The 26,822-nt window shown below is 59.3% G+C and overlaps 1 protein-coding gene across 1 annotated transcript in view; it reads right to left on the bottom strand.

Moving 5' to 3' along the window:
• Positions 1 to 4,604: 4,604 nt before the first annotated feature.
• The window catches only part of CAVIN1 (caveolae associated protein 1), a 28,117-nt gene continuing 5,899 nt past the window's right edge, over positions 4,605 to 26,822 (bottom strand). Inside the window, exon 2 of the mRNA XM_067541355.1 lies at positions 4,605 to 7,875. Coding sequence (XP_067397456.1) covers positions 7,210 to 7,875 — 666 coding nt within the window. The 3' untranslated portion in view covers positions 4,605 to 7,209. The remainder of the gene's footprint in view (positions 7,876 to 26,822) is intronic.

Consider the following 26,822-nt stretch of genomic DNA (forward strand, 5'->3'; position numbering starts at 1 on the left):
GCTGGGTTGGGCTGGGCTGGGCTCCCGGGCCGGGCTGCGGGCGGCGGGTCCGGCTACCTGGGGCGCTCCGCTCCGCTCCAGCTCCTGCCCCTCTTCCGCGGAGTACCAGACACCGTACTGCCCCGCCCCCTCGCCAATACGTCATGGCGCCGCTGGCCAATGGCACTCCGCCTTGGCTCATTATTCAGCAGGGGACGGCCTCTCGGCCAATCAGCGCCTGGCAGCCCCGAGTCTCGTTAATTATTCATGCACTCTCGGGGGCGTCGTCTGCCTCCGGGTGGCTCTTCCCTTGTGAAGTTTCCCCTCCCGCCGCGGGGCCGGGCCGGGGAGACAAGGAGCCCAGAGGCCCCGGCGGGGGGAGCGGCAAGTGCCGGGAATGTCCATGCTGGAAACTCAGCTGAGTTCCGGGCACCGCCTGACGTCAGCGCGGCGGGGCTGTCGCCGTCACCGCCCCTTAAAGGGCTAGGGGCAGCGGTGGGGGGGCAGCTGGGGCGTGTGTCCTGCGGCCAGCATCCCAACCTGGGGGGCGGGGGGACCTGTGGGGCTGAGCCGGAGCCGGTGGGGTGGGGTCTGGAGCTTGGGGGGGCATGTGAGGACTGGGCTGGGCCGGGCCTTGCAGGGGGGCTGAGCCTGTGGGGCGGGGGCCATGGGAGGACTGGGCCATGGGGGGCTGGGGCGGGGGGCATGGGAGGACTGGGCCATGGGGGGCTGGGGTACCAGGGGGGCCTGAGCAGGACTCAGATTTTTTTTCCCTAGGGAGGCTGAAAGACTGAGGCCTTCCGGGTGGGATTTAGCCTGCGGCTCTTGGAGACCTGTGAGTGTGACCCCAACTTCTCCTCCCCCTCACTATCCCCACTGTGAAGCTGGGGTGGCCCTGTGCTCCCAGAGCCGAGATGCAGCTGCCTCTGGGGCTGGCCCAGGTAAGGTTGCCAACAGCCCCTTGTTCTTCTTCGAGTTGTGTTGCTCATGTCCATGCCACGCTAGGTGTGTGCACGCCTCCATGCACGGCTACCAGGACTCTTTTCCCCTGAGCAGACCTATCCTGGCATGGACAGGAGCAACACATCTCGAAGAACAGCAGTTACTGGTAAGTGACCTTGTTTTTCTACATCTTGGCACAAGGAGATCAGGAGTTGCTGAGGGTTGCAAAAAGCAGCAAGAAATACCCCTGGCAACCGTGGTGAGTCCTGCTTAGTGTTGTTATTAATAATGCTATCCAGAGGAGGGGTGGGGCGGGGGGCCCCTTATTTCTGCAATGCAAAGCTGGCATCCCGCAGTGGGGGCCTGTGAGCAGGCAGCACAGAGTGTCGCACAGGATGTGAAGGGAGTGGGGATTTTTGAGAGGTGGAAATTGGCTAAATTATCCCTGCAATTTATTTCAGCTCCATATGTCTGTGCCGGGGCTGCTGTATGAGGCATGTCTGTAGCATCCCCTTGCGGCCCTTCAGCATGCTAGGGGGGAGCATGGGTAGTCTGTCCTGTTGATCACATCCGAGCGCTGCTAATCGGTCCCAGAACGGGGCCAGCGCCCCCCAGCCAGGTCACGTTCACCTTCACCGTAACTTCATCTCTGAGCCCGGGGCCTCGGGCAGAGCCACCAACCGCTCTGGGAGCTCAGCCGTGTGCAGAGATGTGGAGCATTCACCTGCTGCTGCAGAGCCAGCACGGGGTATGCGTGATCATGGTGGATGTGGCCTCATGCCCCGTAGGACGAGGGAGCTGGGAACAAGCCAGGGGTCTCTGCGGGGAAGTGACCATCGCTGTGTGCCTGGAAGCAGCCAGACACCTGCCTAGCCTGGCTGGGCCTCACAGGCAGGGTTGCATCATGCATGGGCTCAGAGGAACAGGTCACTCTGTCCCAGCTGTGGCTGGGTTTTGAAGTAATTCTCTGGCTTGTCCCTGCTTTTGCAATCCTGAAAACATCCCCCTTCCCCCCACCCTCCCACCCCCGTGTCTGTTGCTGTTGGAGAAACCGGCTGGCTGCTTTGTGGAGCTGAAAAGAACCCGGCTGGCTTATTTCGCAATAGCAGCCCTGGCTGCGCTGTTCCCAACTGCCTGTTCCCCAGGATTCAGAGCAGCCTGGGGCAGCTCAGACACCCCCTTGCCCTACTGCTGGACCAATTACATTGCCCCCTTTTCATGGGGGTGAGCCTGTGTAAAACCGACTCCCCCCCAAAAAAATTCCAGTGTGAAAAGCCAGCTAGAGTTTCTGTAGCAGTGTGAGTAGCTCAAAGAAGCTGACGTTTGGCACCCTCCTGGCAGAGCACGCAGCATCCCCCCCGCTGCTCTGCTGGGTATCAAGCTCGGCGTGGCAGGCAGAGGACCCGGCCGGTGGGGAAACAGCCCCTCAGACGCCATGTCTGTGTCCTGAGGACGCAGGGGGAGGCGCTGGGCAGACCCAAAGAGTAGCAGCTGAGGGCGCGTCAGGTGCACCCTTGCTATTTGTCAGGAGTTCGGCCGTCTCCAAGGGCTGCCCTGCTCAGCTCCCCACGCCCACCATCCCAGCCCTGGGCGCCCCTCTCCCGCTGCCCCTCAATCCCTAGGCCAGGCCCCCCGCTGACCCTGCCCATCAGACACCCATGCACGCGAACCTCAAAGGCCAGCCAGCGCATGCTTCCGCCCTGCTGCCGTGGGGCTGCTGCGTGAGCGCTGCACCAGAGTTGCTGAGCCCGGGGTTGCGTGTCTGGCTCATGGTGTGCCTGTCATGGAGAGGGGAGCGCTCTGCCCCGGGCTGGGGAGGACCCCAGCTCGGAAGGGCTTTGCATGGGTGGGGATGGATTTTCCCAACTTAAAAATTAGGCCTTGGAAGGCCAGCTGAGCACCTCTCACTCCCTGGGCTTTCCTGACACACACAGCTGCGAATCCTGTGGGCTGCAGTGGGGCGGCTGGCGACGTCACAGGGAAACCCACCCAGGCAGGGCTCGCTGTGTGAGCGGAGCCCTGGGCCGCCCCTGCCCCCTTGCAGACTCTCTCCAGCTGAACAAGACCCAGCGGAGGCTGCCCGATTCCTGACACCACCTGCCCTCTGCTGGGAGCCGGCCTGGGCAGAGCCCGGCGATGGGGCTGGAGCCTGTGTGAGATAAAGCCCAGGGAAGGCGAGGGGATTTCTCATCAAACGTTGCAGAGCCCAGCCTTGGGGAAGGGCCCTGACATGGCTCCAGGGTGTGGGGCCACCCCGGTGCCCCATGCTGCACGGTGCCGGTCACTGACACACGGGGAGGAGCTTCCTGGAGGAGATGCAGCCGGAACCGTCTCTGCTGCTGGGTTACCAGCTCCGTGCTGCAGCAGGTGGGGCCGGGCGCTGCCAAACAACCTGGGGCCCCTCAGCCCACCTGCCCGGCAGCTCCTCCCTGCTCCCGTGCGGCCCCGGTTCTTGGGCAGCGTCCCCAGCTGGGAACCTTCCCCCGGCCCCCTGCACACGTCACCCTCGCCCCCACGGGGACTGCAGCAGCTTTCTCTCTCACCCCCGTTCGTGTGTGCGGAGCTGACGCCACGAATGGCTGCTCTGGGAGGAAACCTCAAGGCAGAGCCCCCGTCCACTCCCCTCCGCGAGGCCTGGCTGTGTGCACAGCCCTCCCCGGGGAAGCCCCCTGCCTGCACCAGCCCACGGTGCCAGAGCTGCGAGCCGGCTCCCTCCGTGCTGGAGAGCAGCGGGGGGTTCCCCCAGGCCTTTCTTAACCCAAAGTCCCAGTGAAGCGGGCAGGGCAGGTGAGGGGAGCGTGCTGAGCTCCCGCCTCCCAGCCTGGCCACGTCGCTGCACCCGTCTCCCAAGAGCCACAACCAGCGGGAGGCCTGGGCACCAGAGTCTGGGGTCAGCTCCTGCCTCTGCCACTGACTCGCTGTGGGGCCTCCCTGGGTCTCCATCCCTGCAGCTGGAGCGGGGTGGGGGGGCACCACAGCACTGCAGAACAGGCTGTGGGAGCAGGGAGGAGCCAGGCTGCGGGGGGTAGGGGGCTTGCTGGGGCAGCGGGCGATTTGGACACTGGCAGACTCCTAATCCTGCAGCTGAGGTTGTGGCGCTGCTAAGTCGGTGCCCGGCCCAGCCTGGTTCCCTGCGCAGGGCTGGGCTCGCTTTGGGTCTCTGAGCTGGTGCCAGCCTGGCTGCGCTGGTGCCTGTCTACCTCCTCTCTGCCCCCCGGCAGGGGGCTCTGAGTGCAGCCTGGAGGTGGGGGAGCAAGCGTCTCGTTGCCCAGCCCAGGCTGGTGTTTACTGCTCCGCCGGGCCTGTTCCCAGCGCACCCAGCATCCATGGGCCTGGATCTGTGCTCTCGAATCCCCCTTGAGCTGGCCCAGACCCTCTTCTGTGGGGGGCTGAGAACGAGGTGTTTGCGGTAGGTTTTCATCCCTCCGAGCAGGGGAAGGTTTCTCCTGCTGGGGGCTGCTGCCCCTTGGTTCTGTTTTCCCCCCATTGGGCGGGGGCACCAGTCCGAGGGGGGTGAGGGAGCCAAAGTTTGCTGCCTCCTGGGCAGCTGGCTTCCCCGCAGCCTTGTCCATGGGACAGAGCCTTCCCGCCAGCCACGGAGACGTGTGGGCAGCACCAGCCGTCCCCTGCTGTGCCGGGGCCCTTCGCCCGCCCATCGCTGGGAAACAGGCTCGAGACGTGGCCTTGTAGAAAAGAAACTTTATTAGTCGAGCTGCTCACCAGGATGCAGTCATAGAAAATGGATAAAGCTCCGGCTAGCGCCCCTCGCCCCAGCTCTGCGTCAGCCGGGGCGCTGGACGTGCTGGGGCACAGGAGGGCCCTTGGGTTCTGCTCCCCTCTGCGGGGCGCTACCAAACCCTGGTTCCTTGGGCCGCGCGAGCCGAGCGCCTGCCCGTGCCCCGGGAGTCGGTTACTTTCAGCTACTGCTTCTGGGTAAGAAAAATATATCTGTAAAAAATAAGAGCTGGGCCCTGGAAACGGACGCCAAGTAGAGCAGCCACCTGCCCCAGCCAGCACCTCCCCAGGCTGGGCTGCCAGGCTCTCATGCAGCCCGGAGCAGGAGCGTGGGGCGCAGCTGGTCAGTAGGTCCCCCTGCGTGTGCTGAAGGAAGGGCCCAGGCAGAGGGGCGAGGACTCTGTGGGTCCTGGGCTGGGAGGCTGCAGAGCCTCTGGCTTCTCTGCCTGATGCACAGGGGGCAGGGGGCTCTGGTCAAACGGACACTGATGGGCAGCTCCGGCAGTGAGCAAACATCCCAACCGAGGACAAGCAAGGTTCCCCCTGCCCCCCAGGGTGTCTCCACTGCCTGGAGCTTGGCATCCGCTCACAGCAGCCGTGCTGCCCTGGGGAGCCTCGGTACCCTCGGGGGGTTGGCAGGGAAGGGCCGAGCGGCCGTCTCCGTCTGGGCCCCTGAGCCAGAGTACGGCAATGGCCTGTCCAGCCCCACCTCTTCCTGCCCCTCCCTGGGGGCAGCGCCAGAGACCAGAGTCGCCTCCTCGCTGCTCAGAGAGACCCCACAAGGGAAACGAAGGAGCATGGGACAGAGCAGAGCTGCCGGGGCCATGCCCGCTTTAGCCTGGGCATCGCCAGGCCTGGCGTCAGCTCCACGGAAGGGGAAGGACCCGGAGGTGGGACTGGGATGGGCAATAAGAAAGAAAATGCTCTTAACGAAGAAGCAAGTGTATATATTGTGGCTGTGTTAACAACAAACCTCTGCTCTGACTGCCATGTGCCATGCAGGAGGACGGCGGCCGTGCGTGCCCAGTGGGTCTGAACTGAAGGGAAGGATGGGCGCAGACACAAGCCAAGCCTCTCCACGTCTCCCGCCCCTCGGGCGCTGCCAGGGGCTGCAGGGCTGGTGGGGAATTGCCAGCCCCAAAGCTGACCTTGGCATGTAACCGACAGCTCGCCAGAGGGGCAGGAGACGCAGCCCCCGTGCCCCAGCCCACGCGGCGCCTCCCTCCGTCCTGCCTGGCCGCCGCGGCGTGTGTGGATATGCAAGCTGCAGTAGCGCCCATCCTAGAGCTGCTGTGGGCATCTGACATCGGTATGGAAGCAAGAATGGCAGAGAGCCAAGGGGCTGGGGGGACACGCTGCCTGAGCCCTGCTGGGTCTCCCTGGAGAAACTCACATGCTCGGGGCGCGCCCGCAGCCCCGTGTCAAGACTGCTGGCTGGCTGGCCAAGAGCCTGCTTCGCTCTGAACCCTTTCCATGGCATCCGCCTGCCCTCCGACCTCCTGGAAACGAGTCGCAGCTGTGCCCTGGGCACCTCCAGCACCCCCGCCTGCACCCTCCCCAGCCAGCGAGCGTGCACCTCACGGCCTGCTGATGTCACGCCAGCCACGTGGTGCGGGGCACCCCAACTCCACGAAGCTCCCTGGGGGCGACAGCGGGCCCGCCGGAGCAAAGCCGTTCTGGGCCCCAGCAGGCAGATGGTCCCTGCTCCCTGGCCCCGGGCACTGTAGACACACACATGGCGCGTTCAGCTCCCCGCGACCCTGGGGCAGTCCCAGCGTAGCTGGTGGTGGCCACAGGCCCTGTGTGTGTGTGTAGGGTGCCCGCATTGCCATGGGCTCACACCAGGTGGGGCCGGGTTCTCCAGAACTGGACCCTTAACTCTGAGCCCTCTGGGGTCCAGAAGCGCCAGGGAGCCCCTCCGTGCACCATGTGGCATTGCACATCCTCACACGCTTAACCCTTCCCTCACCACATGCTAAGACATGTCCGAGATCCACCTTCCACTGGAGGCCTTCCAGACCGAGCTGCCCCGGGCACTGGCTTTTAAGCAGGGGTGGGAAATGTCTGCGAGTCAGCTCGGCTCCTGCGTTCTCTCCTCCATCTGCCTGTGGGCACGGCTGCTTGGTCTGACAAACGGACTGGGTGCTCTCCGGCACTGGGCAGGTTGCCAGGCAGGAAGCCTTCTTGACATCAGGTCTGGGATAGCAGAGAGGAGGGGACGTTCCCAGGTGTACCACAGTTACCTTGGTTTTAGCACACTCCCATTCAGCGGGGTCCCTGGAGACGAGCAGGCTCTCACCTGGCCTCCCGTAGGAATGGTCTCCAAGAGTGTTTGAATGCTGCCAGGAAAACTGTGCCTCTGTTGCTAACTCCGCTGTGTGCTAAAACTAAAATCTAAAGTACACCTCCTCCAGGATGGCGGGGGATTGGCTTGGACTTCCACAGTAATACGGAGACATCGTGTAGACGTTTCCTGGGACGCCTGGGGCAAAGGGAGATATTGCAATGTGAAAGATTACATGTTCAGCCATCCGTCCTGCGCCTCCACCCGGCCTATTCACTGTCACTCTTGTCCACCAACACGGCGTCCGACTCCTCCGTGATCTCCAGCAGCGTGTGCATCTCCGGGCTCTCCTCTCTTAGCAGCTCCGTGTTCTCTGCCTCCTCTCCGCCCACCTCCACCATCTCCGTGGCTTTCACCTCCACCTCGCCCTCTCGGATTTTCTTGACGTAGAAGGTGAAGGGCGGCACCTTGTAGACCGCCGTCTTGGACCTGGCGTAGATGGGGTGGTCCGGGGTGAAGGACTTCTTCAGCTTGTCCCGAGAGGATTTCATCTTCTCCCTCCTCTCCGTGGGCACAATCTTGGTGCCCAGCTTGTTCATCTTCTTCTCCAGGTTGTGCCTGGTCTTCTCCAGGTTGTGTTTGGTCTTCTCCAGATTCTCCTTGGTCTTTAGCTTGGTCTTCTCCATCTTCTCCTTGGAGAAAGCCTTCTTGAAGTCGTCCACCTTCTTCATGCCACTTCTCTTGATGCGCTCTGCCCGGGACTCCTCAATGATCTCCTCGACCTCCACCTCCTCATCTGAGGAGAGCTGGATGTGGTCCTCGTCCACGTGCTCCTCATCCGCGGGCATCTCCTCACCCTCCTCTTCCTTCTCTTGCTTCTCTGCCTCCTTCAAAGACTTGCTGATGCTCAGCTTGGATGGGAGCTTCACTTCGTCCTGCAGAAGACAAGAAGGAATCGGTCAGACACGAGCAGGGTAAGGCCCCACGGCGTGTAGCGCTACCAGGAGTTCATAGCTCCAGGCTGCCACCCAGCAGCTGCCAGAAGCAGCTTGCGCTCCACATCCCATGGCCCCCTGTGAACACAGACCAGGGGACCTTCTGCCTCAGGGCTTTGTCAGGCAGCAGCCCCGTGGCTCCTGATCTGCTCCCTGCCCTATATAAACCCCAGGAGCCTTCCAGGCAGTGTCCAGGTAACCGTGTGGGTTCCCCTTTGGCTCCCGCAGGTGCCTCTGCCGCCATCCTGTGCGCTGCTGGCGTCTGCAGTGAGCCCAGCTTCTCACCGTGCGCAGGACTCATTACAATCGCACGACTCAAAGCACAGGTTCCCCCCGCCACACACACGTGGACAGCCTCCCTGATGCCAGGTCAGCCACGCCTGATTCACGCTGGTGTCAGACCGATTCCAGCCCGTGCAAACCGCAGTGTATAGGAATTGGGTCGTATCTCTTTAAACAGTTTGTGAGCCCTGGCGGGGCGCTCACCGTGTTGTATGTTTTACATCCCAGCTCGGGCAGCAGTGACGTGTCTGCACATAGTTACTTGCACTCGGCCATGTCCGTGCAGTTTCTTGTTGCGCAAAGAGCAAAAGACACACCACAAAGCTCCCGCGTTTGCTGCTCGTGTCTGATCTCCCCAGCGCAGCCCGAGAGGCCGGTGGATCACTCTGCAAACGCTGCCTGGCAGCAGCACGCGGCCTGGTGCTACAGAGGAGCAGAGCTGGCGTCTCTACCCCCGCGGCTGGAGCCACCTGGGTTTCTGGCTTGTTCTGCAGAGCAAGAGGGGCTGGGATCCACACCAGCCAAGCTGTGTGATGCAGAAGAAACCAGGTAAAACACCAGGTGCGCCAGTCTAGTTCCATGGCCTTAGTACCTTGGCCTGGGAGAACGGCCCCGGAGGAAAGGGAGCTTTCGCCTATGCATTTGTACTCCACCGCCCCTCGACCTGTCCCAGAGCAGCCCGGCACAGGACGCACACCCAGCCAGCCCACATCAGACATGCTGTCTGTTCCCGTGTGCTGCTGGGGAAACTGCCTCCCTGGCAGAGTCCTCCTAAGGCTGCTGGCACAGTGAGATCCCTGCCCCCCACCGGTCGGGATGGTGCCTGTGCGTTCCCCAGAGCCTTGCCAGCACCAGCCCCCTGCCTGGGAAGGGGCAGAGACTTTGCTCTTCCAGTGGCAGTTGTCTCTGATTTCCCATCGCTGGCACGGCCACGACTCAGCGGCTGGATGCTGAGATCAGCTCCCTGGGGGGCAGAGGAATTCAATCACGTGTGGTCTGTCATCGAGGGCACCTGCTGACCTTTCCCCTGGGCGAGGCCTCCATTCCAAAGGCCTCCTGCCTGGGGCAGCCGGGCTGGGAGTGGAGAAGCTCCAGTCCCCCAAGGCTTTCGTTCCGCCCCATTCTCACGACACGGATGCCTGCCCTTGCAGCTGGCCATTGGCACCGGTGGGAGGGAGAAGCCAGGGAAATTTCCCCCCACTTCCCAGAGAGAGAAATGATCCGTAGCCGGCTCTAAAGCGCTCCCAGCCCAGCAAGAAATGGCCAGAGCCAGCTGCCTCCAGAGAAACCGAGTTTCCAAACGCCCTCTGGTGCACAGCGAGGGGCGTCCCAGCAGCCTGGAGCCGCCGGTGGGGTGCTGAGGAGGGCGCCCCTTTGCACTGGGCTTTAGCATGTTTCTCCTTCCCCGGCAGCCGATGCCCCAGCGGAGGGGGGGCCAGCTGAGCTTGCTGCCCCCGGCCGTAAAAACCACGTCTGTACCAGCAAAGCCCCACTGGCTCCGTGGTACCATGGGCGTTTTCTCTAGGGGTTAGGAAGGAAGTGAGGGCCAGGACTCCTGAGTTCAACTCCCAGTGTAGAGCGGGGGTGACTGGGAGCCAGGACTCCTGGGTTCTATCCCAACCTCTGCCACTGACTTCCTGTGGGACCTTGGGCAAATCACTTCCCCTCTCTGAAGGCGGCTGGTGTCACAGAGCCTGTGGAGAAGTCCTTCCATGCCTTACTAATCCCCTGGCTATTGAAAGGCTAAGCCTGCGAGGAGCCCTCTGTAAGACTGTCCCTGGACAGGATCCCCCCGGGCGTGGTTACGCTTACACCCGGCAGCGAGCGGACTGGCGGGGGGAGGCTGCGACCCATTCGTAACCCTCGGAATAAGCATTGCCCCGAAACAGGCTGAAGGACAATAGCCCCACAACCTTCCCATGCTCGGGGAAAGTGCCGTTCGCACACTGATGAATGGACACACCTGTGAGATGGAGCAGCTTCCTTACCCCACGGGGGAAACTGAGGCATGGAATCACAGTCTGACTTACCCCAGGTCACGCTGCGAATGAGCGGCAGGACCCAGGAGGTCGGGTTTCCAGTTCTAACCAGCAGACGCTGCTCCCCCCCGCACCCTGCCTTTTTCTCTTCTGGGCTGCAGAAATAGCCTGGCCCGGGTTTGTTCACAGCCTCAATACGCCCGAAATCCTTGACAGAAATAGCCCCCGGGCATCCTGTTTTCAAGCAGTAACCCGGCTAATGGCAGGATGGTTTCAGGCACATTTTTTGTCGATTAACTCTGTCCGCAGCCTGGGACGCGAGCTCACGATCCCGAGGACTCCCGGGAGGGAGGAGGGACCTTGCACTGCGATGCTCAGAGCTGGCCCCTTGCTGGTGCTGTGGGGGCAATCGATGTGCCCTGACCAGCGCAGTGAGGATGGGCTGGCTGCCCCACCCGGGCGGCTCTGAGCACCGTGCCAGCAAAGCCCAGGACCAGGACGGGCACGCTGCTGTCTGCATGGGCTCGTACAACGCTGCCTGCGGGTGCCAGGCGGCCAGCATTCGAGGGGTAGGTTCTTACCCTGCAGATGGCACCTTCTCCTCCGGCACCGCACGTGGGGCGGGGCATGGGGCAGAGAAGGGGCACGCTGCGCCTTCTGACCACCTCCCCTTGTTTCCCCACAGCCCTGACGGCTTAACAGGCCTCAAACGCTCCCCCCAGCCCCTGTTCTGCCTGGCAGGCTCCCCTCCATTGGCTGGAGGCTTCGTGGGGCAGGGCTGTGGGTCTGGCCGGGGCCCAAGGACCGTTTCCTTCGCCTCCTGGGCCAGCCAGGGGCATTACTTCATTTTCTCCATGTACCCTGGAGTGCTGCCATCCTGCCTTTGTTTGCCAAAGCCGCCAGGGGAGCCCATTGGCTGGATTGCCCTGCCCCCCACCCAGCCCCCGGCTTTAGCGACAGCTTTTTCAACAATCAGAACTTTCCTATTGTTGTTCTCGGGGCCACGCACAACTGCAGGGCCCTGGCTTCCCATCTTTCCCCGGCTAGAACATCTCTGCACAGCAAACCACTGGCATGACTGCGGGGGGGGAGGGGGCCAGGCTGCTGGCGTCAGGCGGAAAAGAGCCGCTGCTTCCTCTGCGGCCGGTGGCGAGGGCTTTCCCTTCTCCAGGGCCTGCCTCTGCCCAGCCTGGGGCCTTGCAGCATCATTTCCCCTGGTGCAAAGTGGGTGTGAAATGCTCCCAAACCAGAATTTTCGGCCTCTCTGCTCTACCCAGGGCACCGGCCGGGCCTCGGGGATGCCACTAGCTCTCACGAGCCTGTCAGGAGTCTTGTGACATTGGATGGTTCGAGCCCCAGCTTCTGGAGTCAGGGTGATTCTGAGACTCTCAGCCAGGGCCGGATTTAGGGGCAGGCCACTGCCTGGGGTGCTGGGATTGGGGGGCACCGGGCTTGGGGGGGCTGGTTTTGGTCGTAGCGACGAAAGGGGGAAATAGAAGGTTTGAGGTCAAACGTTTCAGGGAGTCCGTGGATCGGGCCTGCAAATGGTGTAGCAAAGTCGTGAAGTGGGCAAGAGAGGCAATAAAAAGAAGCATTCAGCAGTGTCAGGACGGGAGGGGAGAGGGCGCCGGAGACGCTCCTCGCTGGGGCACCGTGTGCTCTGGGGCTGGCCCTGCTCTCAGCTTTCAGCTAAAAGAAGATGGACATTTCTACCCCTCCGGGCTGGGCTGGGCAGTGGGGACACAGCCCCTGGAGCCCAGACAGCAGGAGGCTCATTTTATAGACCTACAATGTTATGAGTTTTAAGCCAGTCCGGAGGGACGGAGGGACAGACAGAGGCTGACTCGTGGTGTTTTACCGCGTGGGGCTGGCTGTGCTGCAAAGGGAGGAGCCCGCTGCCCACTCCCTAGCGCCACGGGCGGTGATTCACGCCGCGCAGGGTTTGAAATAAGAAGCTGCTCTCTCGGTGCTCAGCAATACAACGACAGCCACGTCCCGCCCAGTGACCGGCCTCTGGCCTGGCTCCCGGTGGCCGTGCTTAGCCAGGGAACGTGACACGCTTGCTCCTTCGCAGACTGAGACAATCACAAAAGACGAGGCCGGCAGGCTCCCCTGGCTTAGCGTGGCCGTGCAGCGCGGCCTGTGGACACCTGATTTACACCAGGCCAGCTCGGTCCCTGTGCTCGGTCTGCCTGCACTGCCTGCGGCCGGGGGCAGGTTTCAGAGGGGCAGCGCAGCGGGAAGGCTCCTGGGGGCATTTCCAGAGCTCCTTGTCTCCACCGAGAACCACGGCGCGTTTCAGACTTTACCCACCGCCTCGGGAGGCGTCAGTGGGCTCAGCCCGGGGCCGTGGGGCAGGGTGCCCCGACATGAGCTATTGACGCTGCAGGACTGGATCGGAGCCTCTCCCACGCCCCACCTCACCCCCTTGCTCCTGCTCCCACGCGGAGCTGACTCGCCTGCCCTCGGCTTTGTAGCGGCTGGGGCCAGGCTGGCTCGTGCGCTCCAGCCCTGGGCTCCAGACAGGCGGCCCGGAGCGGCAGCGTCTGGGGTTGCCTAGTCCCCATGTGATGCTCAGCTTCACTCCGTGGGCCAGAGGGAGCGGCACGGCCTGAAACCCAGCGCCTGCTGGGCGGGAGGCTCGCAGGAACTGCTGCTTCCAGCCAGCCCTGCTCCTGCTAGTCAAGGGCTGCCCAGCTAATCTCAGCCCAGCAGACCTGCAGCGCAAGGCGAGGTGGGAAATCCCCTCCTCCCTGGGATCCGCACGTCCTGGCACGGGGAGGGGGTCTCTGAGCTGGAGGGGCCTTTGCTCCCTTCCACTCAGTCTGGATTTGGCCCCCTGCGTTCCCTCCCGCCAGCTCTGGCCCCGTGGCACAGATCCCGGGTCCATTCGCTTGCTGCATTGCCCTGGGCGCTTTCACCTCTAATTCAACGTGACGCCCGCCCCGGCATTTCAACTCTTTTCCCTTTGGGGATGTTTTACTGTGGTGACTTGTTCCCCTCTGCCCCTGTGTCTCCTAGTGCCTTGGACCCGCCATGAGGATTCAGAGCCAGGCACAGAACCCCAGCGTCCAGGCCCCCATGTGCTCCGTGCACTGGTTGCTCTGCGTCTCCGGGGGAGCAGAAGAGAGACGCGGGAACAGCCAGGCCTGTGGTCCTCAGGCAGAGGGAGGCACGTGGGCGGGAGGCAGAACAGGGCTGGAATGAGATTGGTTTTCATCCGAGCAGCACATAGCGTGCAGCCCCGCTGCAATGAATCCCCTGCGTGTCCTGGGGCCGGGCTGGAAATAGCCCTCGCTGTACGAAGCGTCACAGCTGCAGGGATTTATTATGAGTGGTTCAATCTCAGGCGCTGGCGGGGGAGGCATGGAGCCGCTGCCTGTCAGGAAGCCAGCAAAAGACCAAAGGGAGCGTGTGAATGGGCTCGATCCTAGAGCGAGGCCTGGCCCTCGGGTCTCTGTCCAGGCCACGGCCGGCCCCGGGTGCGCATAGAGAAGGCTGCTTGCCCCAGGATCTGCCTCCCCCACAGCACCATGGCCCAGTCATCCGCACTCACCTAGCAGCTGCTGGGCTATGCCCAGGAAAACCGGCACCGACCCTGCGTGTGCCTTGCTGGGAACACATGCCGTCACGTCTGAGCGGGGGCCCGAGCACGCAGCACTCGCTGCCGCGCTCACTGGCAACGGCCCCAGGCTCCCCCCGCGGCCGAGTCTCCCCTCGCTCCCACGGCGGGGCTCCGGCAGAGCCCCACCCAACTCGTCACAGCAGTGCCAGCGAGAGGACAGGCTCCTTGGTCATTCTGCAGTGCCACCAGGAGGCAGGTGTGCTAGCCCGGCCACCCTGGCTGCCTTGAGGGGTGTCTGCTGGTGGGCCTGGGACCGAGGAGAGGTAAGAGCAGCCGGCCCTACGCCGCTGGCTGGGAGGCACCCGGTGCAGAATGACAGTCAGGGCACATCTGTCCTTCATAAGTGAGGATCCCGGCCAAGGGTCTGCACAACTGGCCTCCCATCAAAACCCGTGGAACTCCATAAAGCAGGAAGTGGGGGCTGGGCAGCCGCAGGGGGAGCCGGCTCAGCTCTTGTCTTTCTGAACCCATGAAAGCCTCAGAGTTTCACAAGTTCATTTTGAAAGCAGGGAGGGGAGGGGCGGGGAGCCAGGATGCCTGGGTTCTATTCCCAGCTCGGGTGCGAGTGGGGACCCGTGAAGTCCGGGTGGCAAGCCCGAGGTTGCCAGTCCCGGCTCACGTTCACTTTGGAAAGGGCTGAACTGAATAACAAACCCTGCCCGCTTCTCTGGCAGCCAATTTCCCTCGGTCTCCCTTGGATTCCAGGAGGTCTCAGCAACACGCCCCGTGTTCTGGGAGGCCGAAGGCCACGTGTCCAGGCCAGCACTTCACTTGTGAAGTCTCCAGTGCAAGTCCGGCCGTACGTTACCCTGCAGACCCGTGCACGTAGCTGCTGAGCCAGCCCAGCTCCAAGCTCTGCAGGTGGCAAGGCTCAGCGGCCTCTTGCCAGTCGAGACTCTTAACCTGGCACCTACAGGAGCAGCCATCGGCTCCAAAATTGCCCAGGTCTCCAAGGCACCAATAGGAGCAGGTCTGACAAAAATGCCCCCGGGCACAGAACATCCCCCCCACCAGAGCAGTGGAGAGGGAGTCCCTTTCACGCGCTCCCGATAGGCAGCCAGCCCACGTTACAGCGAACTGCCCGGCTGTTCCAGGCACCAGTCAGAGGCACAGCTTGACTTGCCTGTGCATAGCCCTTCCCCCCCCACAGCCACACACCGATGACGGGCAGGACGGATCCCCCGTGCAGCTGCAGAGCTGTTGAGCCCCCACGCGCCCGGCCCCACCTCCGTTTGTGAAGGCTTTCGGGGTGCTCTGCAGCTGTGATCTTACATGCTTAGACACACGGACAGGTCCCCGAGCAACCCCATTGGTTCAAGAACATTAAAATGTCCTGCATCCTTCTAAGGAGTGCTGGTGTGCTGTCTAAAGCGCCAAGCCTTCAGCGCTCCTGAATCCCTGCCCCCTTCCACCCACCCCGCAGAGCACCTAAAACCTCACAGTGCGTCTATCCTCAAGGTGCATCCATGCCATTCAGAAGGGGGGAAATCTTAAAAGATTTCTGCCAGTTTGAGAAGAATCTGCCAAGAAGAATTTAAGGCCTTGGCAAGACAAAATCCAAACTCTAGCACTGGCCCAAATCCTAGCCTAACGCAAGGGCAGATCAGAGTCCAGTGCACCTTCCTTTGGCGACCAGCAGACACTGGCAATGCGGACGTGCAGTAGATAATCAACTTTTTTTTTTCACCTCCGTTTCTCTCTACTTACCCCAGAACGGGAGCTGACTTTGGTTCATTTCAGCTACCTTCCTGCCAGTTCAGTCAAGTTTAACCCAGAGCAAATGCAGGACATTTCTCACCACTCCCCGTCTTTTCAGCACAAGAAAACTCTCTGTCTTGAGGGAAATGATGGCATCTCCCCCAGACTCCCTCCCATTTCCACAGCTATTAATGGTGCAGAAACGCTTGGCTCCACAGAGCAGCTGGCTCAGAAATCTGGGCAATACCTGGCTGTGAAAGCCGGGGTTGCAGCTTGCAGGAAGGGCTGGGGTTCAATAGCGCTGAGAAGGGTTTGATTCTTGGGGTGTCTTTAGAACAGGCAGCCTGGCCCGAGGACTGCTGGCTGTGCTGCTTTCTGGAGATTAAGGTGGAGACGCCAACATCTGCTTTAATTCTATATTTAGCAGCGATAGAACAAAACCAGTTCCAGGGGATCAGGCTACCCCAGAGCAAGTCCACAGCCCCCTGCCGGAGCAATCCCTCCTCTCCCGGAGACCCTGACCACGGCTGAGCCAGGAACATCAGGAACTCCAGCTACTTCCTTCCCTCCGAGTCAACACAATTAGCAAGAACAAAGGCATTCCCCCCTCGCGGCCTGGCATGGCTGGGCTGGAAAGGGGCCATATCCTGAGTGCTCAGATACTTATCTGACTCCAGAACATTAGAGCACAGAGCAGAGGCTGGTTCAAAGCCTCCATCTCTGGCCTGGGAGCCGTCCCCTACCCCTTTCATGGTACTGAGGGGGCTGCGGCTCCCTGGGACTCACTCTTTCTTTTGCACCCACAAAATGCAGCCCTCTTGCAACCACCCGCGTCTGTGCTGTGGAGCTGTGGCCAGCGGTGACCGCGGCGTGGCTACGTGGGTCAGACGGAGCATTGCAAGCCAGGACCCGGTCTCCCCGGTAAAGGTGCACAGCTCTGCAGGCCATGTTGCCGAACTCCCAGAGCTGCATCTGGCCAGCCTGGTTCCTCATTTGAACAGCAAGTCCCAGTGATCCCGTGTGACCCGGCACAACCTGCCCCAGATGGGCGCCCTGCACGCTGGCCCTCCCTAGGGCCCTGCTAACGTGGAACCAGCGTCTGCCTCATCTTATTGCAGTGCCTGGGCGTAGCCTGCCGGAACGGGGCTGAGTCTGCACGCAGCACGATGCGCCTGATCTAAAGCCCGCAGGGGGCCGGGGACGTGAACAGGATGGTCCACCCCAGCCACCCTGTGGGATTATCACACCCAGCTGGGACGGGGACGGGGATGAGCTGTGGGAGGACACTGCTGCAGTGCGCGCTGAGGGGCCGGGGGCATTCTGGGCTCAGCACTGGGGGAGGCTGAGGGCAGAGGAGCTGTTTTGTGTTTGAGTTACTGCGCTGTGCCCGAGGGAAGGGCCTGCCAGAGACCGGAGCATGGCAGTGCGTCCCTCTGGGGCTGCTGAGGGAGCCTCTCCCCGCTCTGATGGGTGCTGGAGCAGGCCCTGTGTGGTCAGCGCAAGAACAGAACCGTTCGGTTTCCACAGGGGGGCAGCAGGGTGGTGCCGGAGCGGCTCGGGCAGGGTGGATTCCTCAGCTCCTGGCTGATCTCCACACCCATGTGCTGCGCTGCCTGGGACAGCGAGGATCCTCCCTGTTACACAAGAGCCGCTGGGGCTCCGGGCGCGTTTCAGGGCAGTCTGCTGCTGCAGCTCCCTGCATGGAGGGAATGTGGCCGCAAATACAGCCCTGGTCTGCAGGCAGTGGCAAGACAAGGGGAGGCTGCTGGAACAATCAGGAGCCGCCCGGGAGCAGGCTGGCTGGTGGTTCATTCACACACAGCACCGCAGCTCACTCAGCTCTTTCAGAGGACCCCCATTTTTTAGCACCCAGCATTTCAAGCACACTATTTTTTACAGGGAAATGCACCAAGTCTGGTGCTGGGTGTGTCCTGATCCCCAGAGGGGCCTGAACCAAAACCCTGCTCTCAGCATCCCTGAACTTTGGGCCCTTCAAACCGTGATTCCCGAGCTGTGGTTGAAGCCCACGCTGTACTCCAGCATGCCTCAGTCGAGCTGGCTCAGAGACTGCGGGAGAACAGGCCTTCCCACGGGGTTTCTGGTCCAGCCCCTGCCACAGAGATACCCAGGAAAACCGTGTGTGAGCCGGGCAGGGTCTGAGCTCACTTAACTCTGCTGAACTGCACAGAGGGGCTCAGGTGTGGGTGCGAGTTTGAATGAGCTGCTTTTCCTGTCCCTGAGCTTCACCCGGAAAGGAGGGGACCCTCTTACTGGACAGAGTTTCACGGTCCTTGTCCTGCAGAGCCATCTTGTCCCCTGCCTCACAAACCCCCAGGGGAGCAAACTGAACTGAGGGTCCCTCCACTGCCAGGACACAGCAGATCTTGGGGAACCCACAAGGAGACCGGTGTTGTTTTTGAGAGCTGTGAAACCTGGAGCTGCCAGCTGGGTTGAGGGGTGTCTGGCACCACTGTTTGGTCTGTTTCAATGACCCAGTACGTCTAGGTCCAGTGGACAGAATCGCCCCCTGCTTTCCTCCACTAAGTGTGCTTTTTATCTGATTACATCTCTGAGCTCAAGTTCCCTTGCAGTGAGTCACTGGATCAGTGCCCTTTATGGTCATGTACATACTGCCTGGTTGCTACAACACATGTAAACACTTTGCTCATTGTATAAAGGCCAGTGAAAGGCACAGCTGAGCTGCATTCCCGTCCTGGTCAGCCTGGAACCAGTCATGTTCCCTAGAACCACTGACAAATCCAGGGAACCTTCCCCATGTTCTAGGAGCAAACTGCCCCCGGGACTCAGAAGATCTCCTGGGTTGTTGCTGTTGAGGGAGATTTTTTATTTTGTTTTCAGTTTGTGTAAAACCCCTAAACTCCCAGCCGCTCTGATCGCCCACCGGAATGTTTAACGAAGCCTGTTTCGCACACATGCTGTTACACAGACACAGCCCCACCAGCCTCTGCCAGGGGAAGAAAGCAGGGGCTCGTTTTACATGCCATGGCAAGACGCAGACCACCACCAACTCACTTGGCCAGCCCACACGCCTGTACTGCCAAAAAGGGCCCAATTCTGGCTCATGCGGCGCGCCCACAGCACCTCCTGCAGCCGCCCACCCTCTTTCATTCCAGGCCCTCCTCTGCCCACCAGGTGCAGCTCAGATAAGCATCAGCCGCAGGAAAGGCTGAGTCAGGGATTAGAAGCAGCTGGGCAGGGGGAGCATTTCTGAGCCCTACGGTGCCTAGCCAGGAAAGTAAAGACTCCCTGCTCCAGCTCACACAATAACAGCGCGATCACTGCTTTCCTTTGCCAGGGCCCAAAAACTCCCCATCCAAGAGGACGCATTCCTGCGGTAACCCTGAGCCAGCTCTGGGGCGAGGAGGATTCCACTCTTCCAGTGAGTAAGAGCAGAAAACCTGATAAGCAGCCACAGAATGGAAAAACTCCAGGATTGAAGGTGATCTGCACAGAGGAAACGGGGGTTGTGCTTTTTTCTGCCCGAGCGGGTCTGGGTTTCCCTTTCCCATTAGAAATGCAGGTCTGTACTCTCCAGCCCCATGGCCGGTGTGACACTTGGAAAACCAGATGCCTTTGTTGAGGATTCAACGCTCCTTGCTCCTTCAACAGGAGCTGAGAAAACTTACACTCCGAATGCCAGGCCTGCGAAGAGTTTTCTGGCAAACGTGGGCCCTGATCCTGGAGTTGGGCCCATGCAGGTGGGCCCCAGTGGAGCGCCTCACACATGCAGGGCCCAGTCTGTGCTGCCGTTGCAGGGCTGGGATCTCTGGAAAGACCAAACTTGACATTCCTAAAAGGAAAGGATAATACCACGGCCCTCCTTTCACGCTCTCTTCCCCACCCCAGAGGGCACAGGCCCACCCTGCAGGTCTCTTTTCACAGGGGGCAGCTTTTCCCAAGCACTGAACTCTCTGGCTCCAATTCACCAGTGTCCTGGGCCTTGTGGACCATTTCGATTTGCCAGTGGCTTGGGGTGGACAATTCCATGAGCAGCAGGGCCACGTCTCTCAGGCCCTTCGCAGGGAATCGAAGATCTTTTCCCCAGTAGCCGCCCCGGTAACAATTTACTGAGGCTTTGTCTGTTTCAGCTTCCTGGCCTGTGAGGGGCTTGACTCGTAACATCCCACAGGATTCGTTGTGCCAAGAACACGTGGGGACGCAAAGAGACGAAGCCCTCTGCACAATTGTTGAGTGGATCAGAAACGAGGTCACGGTGCCCAAGGTGGCAGGGAGCACGTCATTAACGACCTCCCTGGCTGCTCGCTGACGGGACGCAACCTGCTGCACTCCCTGCGCTGCTGTCTTGGTTGGTCGCTCTGGCGACCTCAGCGTCTAAGGGAGGAACTAAACCTCCCACCCAGCGAGACGTTAGCCGTGTCCACAAGCCAGAGGCCGCCCTGTGCCCTGCCCCCTGTGAAATCCACAGACTCGGTCCCCACCAGAAGGTTTCCCTAGCGGCCGAGGACTACGTGCCCAGCCCCAGCACCGGTGGCAGCGCGGCGCTGCGCCTGCTAGTTTGGTGGGGCTGCTGTGCGTCCCCACGAGCCGGTGCCAGCGAGCCCGTGCTCACGGCTCTGATTGCGAGGTGCATTTCACCACAATCTAAACGTAAGTGCCAAGAGACAGGGTGTCTCTCGCCCACTCGCCCTGCCGAACTCATTTGCAGGGTGGGGCTTCGTCTGACCCGACCTTCAAAGCCAGACCTGGTCTGGCAGGTGCAGGTGGTTGACGGGACTCACCCACCGCCCATGGTCGTAAAGCTCAGCCGTTGGGGGCGCTCACACCATGTCCTGTCCACCACAGCTCCCGGCAGCCTTGGCCCCATTTTACAGACAGAGCAACTGAAGCATGGAGAAGGCAAGTGACGTGCCAGGGTCACACAAGGAATCTCTAGGAAGAGACCCCAGGCCTCCCTGGTTCCGCCCCCATGACCATCCTGCCCTCCCACAGTTAGAGTGATCTCCGAGGTAGAACGAGGCCGGAGAGGAGATCCGGGTGTCTCGCACAACCACAAAACGACGTGCAGCAAACGGACTGCTTCAGCAGGGGAGGCCTTTATGCCAACTCTGAATATCTGCCTCACTAGTCGGGATGCGCAGTGCAGCTCCAGCAAGGCTCTGGGAGCCGCAGCTTTTACAGCTTCAGGAGAAGAGGCTCAACGCAGTCTCCAGACGGCTGCTTCTGAAGCCCTAACACTGCCGCTGCCTTCACGGCTGTGGCTGGTTGGGGCCAGGGCACTTTCTCTGGGGCAGGGCCAGAGGGCTCAGTCAGGCTGAGATGAGGAAAATGAATGTCCGTGCCCAGCAGAAAGGAATCCGAGTTGGGAGAATTTCCTGTGCCCCGTTAACTGCTGTAAGCAGGGACTTAGCCAGCGAACAGAGAGCAGGTTCGCATGACAAGGGGCAGAGGGGAGACGCCTGGGATGGTTCAGTGAGTGCAGATACTGGATGCAGAGGCAGCCAGCAGAGCCTGGCGAGAAGGGACGGAGCCTAGTATCTCTAGCTCCCTGCCAGGCTTGGAAGGTACAAAGTCCCTGCGGTGAAATAAGGTGTGTTTAGTCATAGGACCAGATTCAGCTCTCATTTGCACTGCTGGGAATCTGGAGTGACACCCCTGCACTTGGTGGAGTTGTTCCCAATTTACACCAGGATAGCTGAAAGCAGAATCTGGCTCTCGAAGTATCCACGTGTTTCAGACTGGATGGTTAGAAAAATAATAGCTCCGTTTATTAAGAACTAAATTCAACGACATGAGGAAGATGGAGCAGGAATACTGTGGCTGATTCCAGACCTCCATCCAGACACCCCGCCCAGAAGGATACAGACAACTCCCTCTACCGAAGAACCATGAGACCCAGCAGGCTACAAACACCCTCCGCCAATGAAACACAAGATAGAAGTCTGACTTCGCAGCGCTCCTCTCATTTGCTGAGCATGCCTGCGGACAGGCCTCTGCTACCTAGCAAATCCCTAGAGCAGCTGGCTTTGTGAGTGCCACAGAATCCAGTTTTTATGCCTAGATTTTCAGAAAGTTGTGTGTAAGTCTCCACTCCCAAGATCATCAGCTAAAAGGCCGCAGATAAACGTTAAAGGGCTGTGCTTGCTGGATCCCAAGTGACCTTGCCACGTCCAACAAAACTCCTTCCATCCTCAAATATCTTCCCTTAATGCACAATCTCAGTGCCACTGGGATTCTCCCCAACATTTCTAGCGTCTCCATGGCCTGGGAACTGAGCTCTTACAGGCTGCTTCCCTCTTCGATAGGCTGATGTGAAGAAGGGGATTGGTGCTTTAGACCTTCTATGAAATGGCCTGGTGCTAATTTGGACCTGATGGAAAACAGCGTAGGAGCCTAGCAAAGGGTGGGGCTGGCGGGGAGAGTGAATATAAACAGTGAGGTCATGTTTGGAAGGCTGCTTTCGCCCAGCAATGAATCCGATGAAAGGCAGGTCCCTAGGAAACGGGCAAGTAAACAGAGTGCGAGGGAAAAATCCCTCTTTTCTCTGACAGAAGGAATGTCTGAATCACATGAGCAGTCTGTTTGTGTAGCTAATTCCAATCTCAGGACTACCCCGGCCAGGTCGGATTAATACCCCCAGGGCTGTTTCTGAGCAGTGGAGCTGGAAAGATGGAGGTGGCTCTGCAGCTGATCTGCAGGGAGATCAGCGACCAGCATCCATTGACAGCAGCAGCAGCAGCTGAAAGGTGTGGACTAAACGTCCTGGGGCTTCTTATTTAAATGTTTACTTTGATTCTCCTGCTCCCCATCATGCGAATCAGCATGTCTCCTTTCTGACCCCTGCATCCCAGACTGCAGCCGGACGGTGGGTCAGGGATTCCTTGAGGCCTTTGTAAGCTGTGGGATTTAGTGCAGAGCCCATGTGCTGTGCGGTTCCAGCAGGACGCCGTGCGGGGCTGCTGATGGCCGGGGACGGCCGCCTTCCTATTTATGCACCGGGTTGCAGTTGCAAGCTGTTTTGTTCCTTATTTAAATAAAGACAGTGGGGCCCAACTGAAACCTGGCGTATGCCAGAGGGGGTTTGGCCTGGGATCTTGGTCTGTAATCCCCTTTCAGTCCACTTCCAACTCCCATTCACTTCAGTGGCTGCTCCAGTCAATCAGGCCTGGGGTTTGAGAAAGAAGCACAGAACAAACCGGGTGCCTGGCCTGATGAGTCACGGGGCCCAATTCTGTGGTGCAATGACTTCAGTGGCATTGCACAGGGCAGACATTTGCTGCTTAGATGCTGGGGCGGGGGGGGCGGCACAGGAGAGCTGCTAGGCGATCCGGAGGGATGAGGCGAAACCTTTTGCATTTAATTTCAGCATCCAACTCACATGTCTTTTTATTCAGAGCCTTTTGTTTTGCTCTTTGCTTTGGGGAAGTTGGTCGCTGCACAGCTCAGCATGAAAGTATCATCCAAAAGGACTTCAGCAAAACAAACTGCCTACCAGCAGCTGCTTATAAATAACAGCCAAGCAATGAAACAGCAACGAAACGGGTCCCAGCCCGCAGCAGAGGGCTCCAGGCTTCACAAGAGGCTTTGACTGGAAGTCCCGACAGTGTGTACCAAGTAATCTCCTTGGACTTTGTTCTGGGGCCGCGTTGTGCTGTGGGTGAAGATCTTGAGACTCTGCTAATGAACTGATGGGGAGGGAATTGTGCAGCTGCATTCCCTGTGCACTGCTTTGGAACTGCAGCCCTGAGGAGCTGAGTGAAACTGAAAACAGCCGGAGTGAGCAAGCCTACCCTGGCTCCCCAGGGATGGGCCAGACCTGACCTAACAGGGCTTTTCCCATCCCTGACTTTGCCGGTTCTATGGCCAAAGGCAGGAGAGTCAGAGTGGAAGTGGAACCCACTCATACTACTGCAGCTCGGCAGCCGTCCTGCTGAACCAGAGGCTGTGCTCCAGCAGCGAGGCCGGCGGTGCAGAACGGCTCAGGGCTAGAGTGTGATTCCTGGCCGTCAGTCTGCAGCGTTCAGCTTTTGTGGCATTGTGCATTGATGCTGCTTGTAATGTCTGGTAACGGTCGTGTCAAACCCCGGAGCTAGTGGCTTTCCCTTGGGACATGTTGGGCCTGAGGTTCTTGGGACCTGAGCCAGTGCCTGTGGGATTGCTCTGGTCCCCCATGTCACAACTCAGACTTGTCACTGGATCAGGCATTGATGGGGTTTTGCAGGGTGAAAACTCCCAATTGCTGATGCATGGATCTAGCTGCTAAAGGCCCACACGGTAATTCTCGGCAAAACCCTGGAGTGAGGCGTGTCTGTGGCTGAGTGTGACAGTGGACATGCTGGAAACGGCACAGCCCTGGGGGCAATTGGAGAACAGGACCCAGCCAAACTTACCCAGGGAAATTCCTCCCGGACTAGCAGCCTGGGCGTGGTCTTGTCTGGGCTGTGCACTGGGCTGCTCAGAGCATCGCTAGTGCGCTGAAAGGGAGGCAGGAGGAGGAGCTTCGAGGTGGGACGGAGGTGACACCGAGCCAAGACCCTGGCAGTGTGGCTTTTAGCAGCTTGGCCGGAGAGAAGTGACTCCCGGCTGACGGGCATAGTAGTGAGCAATTCCCCATGGCTGGTCTCAGCTGCCAGTCACACACCAGCTGAGGCCAAGCTGCTAGAGATGCCGCGGTCTGGCACTATCTTGGTCAGAAGTGGGATCCCCAGAGCAGCTGTCTAATTTCCATGCTTGTTTCACTGCCCAGGTCTCTGTTCTGGTGAGAACACATCGACTGGTTGCATTTCTACCTGTAGCGGCCCTGGCGTGACCACCTGGTTCCCGATTTCTGCCAGGGGACGCAGACACTGTGAGAGGACAGCATCGGATGATACTTTATCCACTCAAGCGACATGTTAATGTGAGCTCTTGGGCTGGGACAAGTGAAATCAGAGTCGGGCCTGAAAGCAACTTGTCCACAGCATCCCTCCACCACCCTCCATACGCAGCTGTGCTGGGTTTCTATTCTCCACAGCTGGATCTGGGGCTTTCTTATACAAAAAGCAGCTGTGGGCCAGGGAAAGGAAACATTTAGCCATATGTGACCCCTTGAGACCATTGCATAGTTTAGTGATCAAACTCTGGGCCCTCATCCCAGCAGGGTCGTGTGGAAAATCATCCTGACTAATTTTAGGTAAAATCAATCCCTAGTTTACCTTCTCTCCTAACTCCTGCATGACAAGTCATTTGTAAGAGCCAGTGGTATAACTTTGGCAAAGCAGGATCAGGGACAAGCCCCAGCATATACAAAAACATAATGTGATAAAGAACTGTTCATGGCCTCCTGAATCCAGAAAGCTAGAGAATGAGATGCACCTTTTTAATGTGGGATCTGATTCTGTATTGCTTTCCCTGTGTTGCCAGTCCTTTGATGCTGATACTATATTCAACACACATAGAGTACAGTGACTATATATGTGCAATATGGACGTGCTTGTGCAAATAGAACACACACACACACACACACCAGTAATGGGAAAGCCTCTAAAGGTTTGGTTGAGGTTGAGACGCTTTTCCCACCTGTCCGAGCCTTTTTGGTCTAGAAATCAGACTGGCAAATCAGAGCTGATTTTTTTCATGGGGTTTTGAATCTTTCATTTCTCAGAAGGAGGCTGTATCACCACCAGAACAGCCTTGGTATTTCCATCGGCTGGCTCTGCTCCTCCGCAAATCTTGGGGAGCACAGAGGATGTGAAAAGGAAACCAAAAGCATCGATCAGCTATTCTGGGCTCTCAAGACAAGCTTAGAGCCTGGGCTGAAAACTGAGCGAAAGTTGAGCTTTATCCAACCCAGCCCGCCTAACCTGATGTTCATCAATGCAGAGGCCCTTTCCAGAGCCACTGTAATCTCCAGGAGGCAAGCTGCACGTGCGCTGCATAACTCCATATGCCTCTGGATCACAAGGGTTTCTTTGAAACGTTGTTTTCTTTGCAGAAAGCGAAATGCGAGCACACTGTGCAGAGTGCTAACATTCAGGTCAGTATTAACGCTAAACCAAAGGGCTGCGCGCCAGGTATCTGCATCCTCTCTGGAGAAGTCCAGAAGAGTAAAGGCCCTCAGGCTAATTCTCTACTCTGCAAACTACAGAGGCCTAGCTACGGCACCGTAGCTATACTGGCATCACCCCAGAGCGTAGACACCGCCCACAGTGAGGGAAAGGTTTTCTCCCACCTGCCCAAGTGACGGTAGTTAAGTCAACAGCATCATTCTTCCACTGACCTGACTGTAGCACCAAAGGGGTTTTTTACATAGCTCCAGCACGCAAGCGTGTGGATTTTTCACAGCTCCGAGCACCGTGGATGTTAAGTGTAGACCAGCCTGAATCTTATTTGTAAAGAGAGCTTAAATGATAGGTATTCCCATTTCAAGGCCCCTTTGCAGGGCTGGAGCAGTATATCTCATCCAAGGTGTATCTCAAAACTGAATCCCATTCCTGGGCTAAGATGTTCTTGATGCACCAGAACTCACTTCAAGTGGGGCCTGTGGACAAACGGTGCAGCACTGCAATCAGTCTGGACTTTCATCCGACTTCACTCTAAATGGAATTTGTATTTCTCCTGCAGGAAAGTCTCCTTGGGCCGGGAAGCTGCATTCCTGTGCTATGCTGATGTGTCCTCTCATCGCAACAAGACGTCGCAGCACAATTCAGCTCATCAAGGCGCTGTGCAGCGGAGCCCCAGACAAATCTAGGGCCCTTTACCTGCCCCATAGATCAATCTCATGGGACACGGCACACACCCATGGAATCCGAGATTATCCTGCAAATCTAGGAACAACTAGCCAGCCGCCCAGCTACACTGTGGTCTGAGTTTGCCGGCCCAACCCCTGGGGCTGTCGGGCAGCTGTGTGTGAGTATTAGGTGATAAAAAGAAATACTGAAAACACTGGCAGTGGAGGAATGTCTCTCCAGGGCGTCCCTGGGAAATGCTGATGCCATCTACACCAGTGCACTGAGTATTCTTGGCCACACCGTGCCAGCTGGCTGTGTAAGAGAGGCTGAAATGCAGCACCACTGCCCCGCCGACCTCCAGCACCAGGATTCTGGCTGTTCTTCACCCCCTAAAGTTTGCAGCTGGGCAAACGTTGTGGGGTCCCTGAGTCTGTGACCCTTACAAGTGGGTTTTGCGTTTGCAAATCTAGTGGGCTGTCACGAGTCTTTTCTTGTCATTTTAACCCATGGGGTTTCCCTTCAAGAGATTCATTTGAAAACTCTCCTAGTTCAGCAGCAGCCCCGCTCTGCAGCAGAGGGGAGCTCGCCCTGCAGCTCAGCTGGGCAGAACGGGTG

This window comes from Emydura macquarii, unplaced genomic scaffold, assembly GCF_026122565.2.
Source record: "Emydura macquarii macquarii isolate MOO-44397 ecotype Brisbane River unplaced genomic scaffold, CSIRO-AGI_Emac_v2 contig_629, whole genome shotgun sequence".
NCBI classification, from domain to species: Eukaryota; Metazoa; Chordata; order Testudines; family Chelidae; genus Emydura; species Emydura macquarii.